Source organism: Octopus bimaculoides, chromosome 9 (genome assembly GCF_001194135.2).
Source record: "Octopus bimaculoides isolate UCB-OBI-ISO-001 chromosome 9, ASM119413v2, whole genome shotgun sequence".
In the NCBI taxonomy this organism is placed as follows: domain Eukaryota; kingdom Metazoa; phylum Mollusca; class Cephalopoda; order Octopoda; family Octopodidae; genus Octopus; species Octopus bimaculoides.
Genome location: NC_068989.1, coordinates 57,780,197 through 57,785,549, shown reverse-complemented (window position 1 = coordinate 57,785,549; position 5,353 = coordinate 57,780,197). Strand labels below are relative to the sequence as shown.

General features: G+C 35.6%; 1 protein-coding gene across 1 annotated transcript in view; it reads left to right on the top strand.

The window, feature by feature from the left end:
- LOC106871390 (leucine-rich repeat serine/threonine-protein kinase 2) overlaps positions 1–5,353 on the top strand; it is a 21,403-nt gene that overhangs the window by 5,743 nt on the left and 10,307 nt on the right. The window contains exons 3-5 of the mRNA XM_014917813.2: positions 276–516; positions 1,691–1,915; positions 3,602–3,826. Coding sequence (XP_014773299.1) covers positions 276–516; positions 1,691–1,915; positions 3,602–3,826 — 691 coding nt within the window. The remainder of the gene's footprint in view (positions 1–275; positions 517–1,690; positions 1,916–3,601; positions 3,827–5,353) is intronic.

Below are 5,353 nucleotides of genomic sequence, written 5' to 3'. Positions count from 1 at the left end.
ATGTATATATATGTATATGCATATATATGCATATACACATATACACATACGTATGCACACCTCTCTCTCTCTCTCTCTCTCTCTCTCTCTCTATATATATATATATATATATATATATATATATATACATACATACATATATGAACACACTCATACTCACACATACAGTCCTTTCTTCTGAGGTTATTAATTACATCTTCATTATAATTGTACCACTTTGCAAAGTGATTTCTTCATGAATTTCTTTTTTCTTTCTTTTTCTTTTGATGTTTTAGAAAATTCCACATTGATTCCAAAATTGTGAGGCAGTCAAGTTATATTGCCAGTGGCACCAGTGGCTCTGTTTATGCTGGGAAATACTGTGGTGTTGATGTTGCTATCAAGTATTTTGGTTCTTCCGTCAAATTTAAACCCTCTGATAAATGTAGTCAAACATCTAAGTCAGAATTCGACAAAAACGTCATTGATCAGGAAGATTTCTCTTTATATTCAGATAGCTATTTCCAAGGAAAATCAGTAAGTATTAATGAAATATCTAATTAGGAGAATGTTACTTTGATTGTTTGGCTGATAAGTTTCCAAAGTAAAGGTGATTTTAATATTGTTAGCTGTGTATGAGGCAGTGAGCTGGCAGAATCGTTAGCGTGCCGGCCGAAATGCTTAGTGGCATTTCGTTTGCCACTACGTTCTGAGTTCAAATTCTGTCGAGGTTGACTTCGCCTTTCATCCTTTCGGGGTCGATAAATTAAGTACCAGTTACGCATTGGGGTCGATGTAATCGACTTAATCCCTATGTCTGTCCTTGTTTCTCTCCTCTATGTTTAGCCCCTTGTGGGCAGTAAAGAAATAAGAATCGTTAGCATGCTGGACAAAAGTTCTCAGTAGCATTTCATCCATCATAAGACAGTGAGCTGGTAGAATTGTTAGCATGCCAAACAAAATGCTTAGTGGCATTTTGTCCATCTTCATGTTCCGAGTTCAAATTCTACCAAAGTCAACTTTGCCTTTCATCCTTTCAGGATGAATAAGTACCAGTTGAACACTAGGGTTATTAAAATTGGCTTACACCCTCCACCCAACTTATTGGCCTTGAGCCAAAATATGAAACCAATATTATTATCTGTGTATCATACTAAGTATACATATGCCTTTCAAAGGTATGGTTCCCAGGTTTTGGTTTGAGAGAAAAATCTATTGATACATCTGTTATAAAGACAAATACCTATTGAAGCATTGTGAGTGTCATTGCAGGAATCACTCAAAAGAATGTTTGAGGCATTTTGACCTTCTTGGGCAATGTTTTTCTTTTCATACTTGGTCCTTATAATGTTAGAAGTTCAGTTGTTTTAATTTGAGAATGAAAAGGTGAACATCTAATTTTGTCAAAATGTAAGGCATTTTATTCTGGCATTTTAGTATTTCTATAGTTGAACAAGGTAGGTAACTCTGATTGTTCCTGTTAATCTATTTGAACAGAAATGGACTACATTCTATTTTCTTTATTAAGTGATTAGAAGTCCCAAAGTCATCCCATATAGAAGACTTCATTCCATCTAATAAACCAGCTTGTTCCTGCATGTATCAAACAATGGATGTAAGCAGTAGAAAACTTCAGCATTCAAGTTTAGGGTTTTCTATTTTTCAATATCCTATCAATATTTTGATTTTTTTTTTTTATCATCTCTTACAGGCTCTGTGTAATCTACAAGAAATGCAACATGAAGTAACACTGTTAAGTAACTTAAACCATCCTTGTATCATCTCCATGTTTGGCTTCTCAATCAGTCCTATGTGCATGTTGATGGAACTAGCACCTCTTCGCAGCCTTCGTCATGTCATCAACTCACAACTAAAGAAACACAAAGGAGAAACAATTCTCTTTCCTAAATTGCTATGTTATAGAATTCTCTTCCAGGTAAACTATCATCCACAGCTCTGTCTTTCTATTTCATTCATGCACTCTTTATTATTATTATTATTATTATTATTATTATTATTATTATATACGCTTGATTCAGTTATATTGCTAATGCTTGTTAGAAAAGCATGACTGTCACATTATCATATTAGCTTGTTTTCTATAAATTCAATAGAAAGCATTGATTAATCGAGTCTCTATAAAAGCGAAGAGGTCATTGGCACTTATTCTACCATGTAAACTACTTTATTCATTGTATTCTTCCTTTTTTTTTAAAATCTAGTAGGATGTCATTTGAGTGAGATATAGTTGCTGTTTGTAGCAAATTGTGCAGCTCCATAAATGTTCTCTGAGAAGTTTTACTCTCAAGTAGATAGTGTAGAATGATATCAATTATCAGTGTACAGAATAGTTTTTCACTGTAAACTTAAGCCATTCATGAACCTTCTACTCCACCAGGCTCTCTACTTCACGCACACATCTCTCATCTCAGAGTTTAGAGACAAATTTACTATGGCCACTTAGTTGCCTTACCTGTTGCCAACTCTCAGCTGTTTCAAAGCAAGGTACCATTGCTGGTAGCATGATCTTCAAATGTTGGGCATCACAGAGGTGATGACAAGTGACTGAGACCTTTAGCGCTGGTGCCAGTGGCACGTTAAGAGCACCCATTACACTCTTGGGGTGGTTGATGTTAGGAAGGGCATCCAGCCATAGAAACCATATGGCTTATCAGTTCCAGTCAAACCATCTGATCCATGCCAGCAAGGAAAGCAGACGTTAAATGATGAATGACACAGCTTGTATAACAGTTACAACTGTCAAACAATGACAAGAGAACACGCACACACACAAACACACACACACATACCAATACACACACATGCATGTAGGAAAGGCTTCTTTCAGTTTCTTTCTACAAAATCCACTTGCAAAGGCTTGGTTGGCCTGGTCCTGGGCCTGAATTCTTGTGATTGGGAGGCAAACTTCTTAACCAACCATGCCTGTATCTATAATAAATAATTTAGTAAAATAACTTTATCATTATTAAGCTGCTGTTTGGTACATAAATTGACATGAAATTTTGAAGCAAGATTTTTATGCAGAACACTTTGGAATAGGAGGTTGGCATCATGGAACCAGAGTTGATCCCAGGCGTGTTGGTATCAAACAGTTGAACTCTGATAATATTTGCAGGCTCTGCAAACTAGGCTGTGTAACTCTGAATGATAAAAAAAAAATCAAATATACAGGCAAGGTCAAAAGTCATGCACATAAGTTCAATGTGCTCCGGAATTGTCAAAGACATGTTTCAATTTTTCTAGAATTGAATAAAATAAATAAAATAATAATAAATACACACGTTCTTGTATGTGATAAACAAAATGAATAATAATAATAATGATAATGGTGCAATATAAACATAATGTCAGGTTTTTGGTGCGTTACCTTTGGCCCACTCTGTAGAATAGAGGAGACACTAACTTCATGCCTTTCTGTGCTGGTGAGAGGGTAAAATATACTCCGTCAATGTTACGAAATTGTTGGTGGTAGAAGGACATCCAAGCATAAAAAAAAAAAAAATTATAAAGAAAGGAAAGTACCAGTAATTTCTTTTAAAATGTACCAGACATACTTATTGTATATTTTATTTGTTTTTTTTTTCCCCCTGTATTTTTTTAGGTGGCCAGAGGACTATCATATCTTCATAGAAAACACATTATTTATGGAGACTTGAAATCAGACAATATCTTAACCTGGACTTTGAGTTTAGATGCTGATGTCAATGTGAAGCTTTCTGACTATAATTTCTCACAATACGCTACACCAAAAGGACTGAAAAAAATGCTTGGAACCCCTGGATATCAAGCACCAGAAATTTTACAGAGATATTCATTTGACAACTGTGTAAGATAGATGTTTTGTTCTTTGTTTTACTATTAAATGCAGGAATTGGTCGAGTGGTCAGTATTGGTCTCTGGGTGGTGGTGGTGGTGGGGGATCTCTGTGGCTATTCAAGGGGTTGATATACACCTGAAATGATTTGGGGCATTATTAGTGAACTGAATCTGAAAGAGCTTAGTAATTTGGTGTTAAAACTCATTTTCAGCCAATTATCAATTAACTAGTATTCACCAAGCACACTTTTCACATTCAATATTCCGACTATATGAATATAACATCCTGTAGCATGATTTTTATCCTTGGGTAGCAACTGTTATTTCCTGTTTGCTTACCCCTAGAAAGTATGAAAAATGCTTAATATTTCCATCAAATTTTACTTTTGTTACATTTATTCAATTCCTAAACAGTCCCTCTCAACACATGACTATGATGCCCCTCAACTACTCCTGTTCATCATTAGAGATGCACATATTGTCAGCCACTAAGGGACATGCTCGAGTGGTTATTGTTAAGCAACTGACAAGCAAGGCTGTGGTATTGAGCAAGAATATTTGCTATTTCTGCTTCAGCAACCCAGCACTGAATCTGTCTGAAATGTAATGGAAAAGAAGCCTGTCACGCACACACACACATATATATGTATAAATTTATGTGTGCATCTTTGTGTCTGTGATTGTCACTCACTTATCGCTTGACAACCGATATTGGTGTGTTTACATCCCTCTAATTTAGTGGTTCGGCAAAGAAGACCAATAGAATAACTACTAGGCTTACAAAGAATAAGTCTTGGTATCGATCTCTTTGACTAAAACACTTTAAGGCAGTGCTCCAGCATGGCTGCAGTCTTTTAGAATGAAAAAGAAAGAGTAGGTTAAAACCTTCCATCAAAATGTATGTTTCAAACCCCAGCTTAATAATGGCCAAGTTATTTTACTAAATTCTCAAAATTTTCAAAATTGATTGCAACAAAATAAGTGTATTTCAACATAAATAATGTAAAAAAAAAGGCGTCATCAATGGCGTAAGAATATAGGTCTTAAATGATCAGGTGAGAGTTATTTCCCTGTAAAATAATACCCGTTAGTACACAACCATCAGAGTGCAAAGTGCTCCTCACGAACACACGTTTGTGAGATGGTTGTGATATATAAACAGTTTTGAATATGAACCGGAAAGAGAAGTACGAACATGCAATGCGCATGTGCACACTGAATTCATATATATATATATATATATATATATAAAGTGTAGTATATTACCACTTAAGTGTGGCTGACCCCTAGGGGTGGATGTTACTGTTGCTTTTAGCCCCAGGAGGACATCTCCTCCAGCTGGCTTATCGACACACTACTGTGTCCTGTTTGCCAAGGGAAGTTATCCCTCCCATCATGATCTGTAGCACGACACTTTATCGTGCAGTTACTGTTAATACTTCATTTAGAGAATTAACATTGCTTATATATATATAGTTTTAGGGAAAAGAACCAAGGTTCATGAACTCATCAATGAAAATCCACTGTCACATATAGA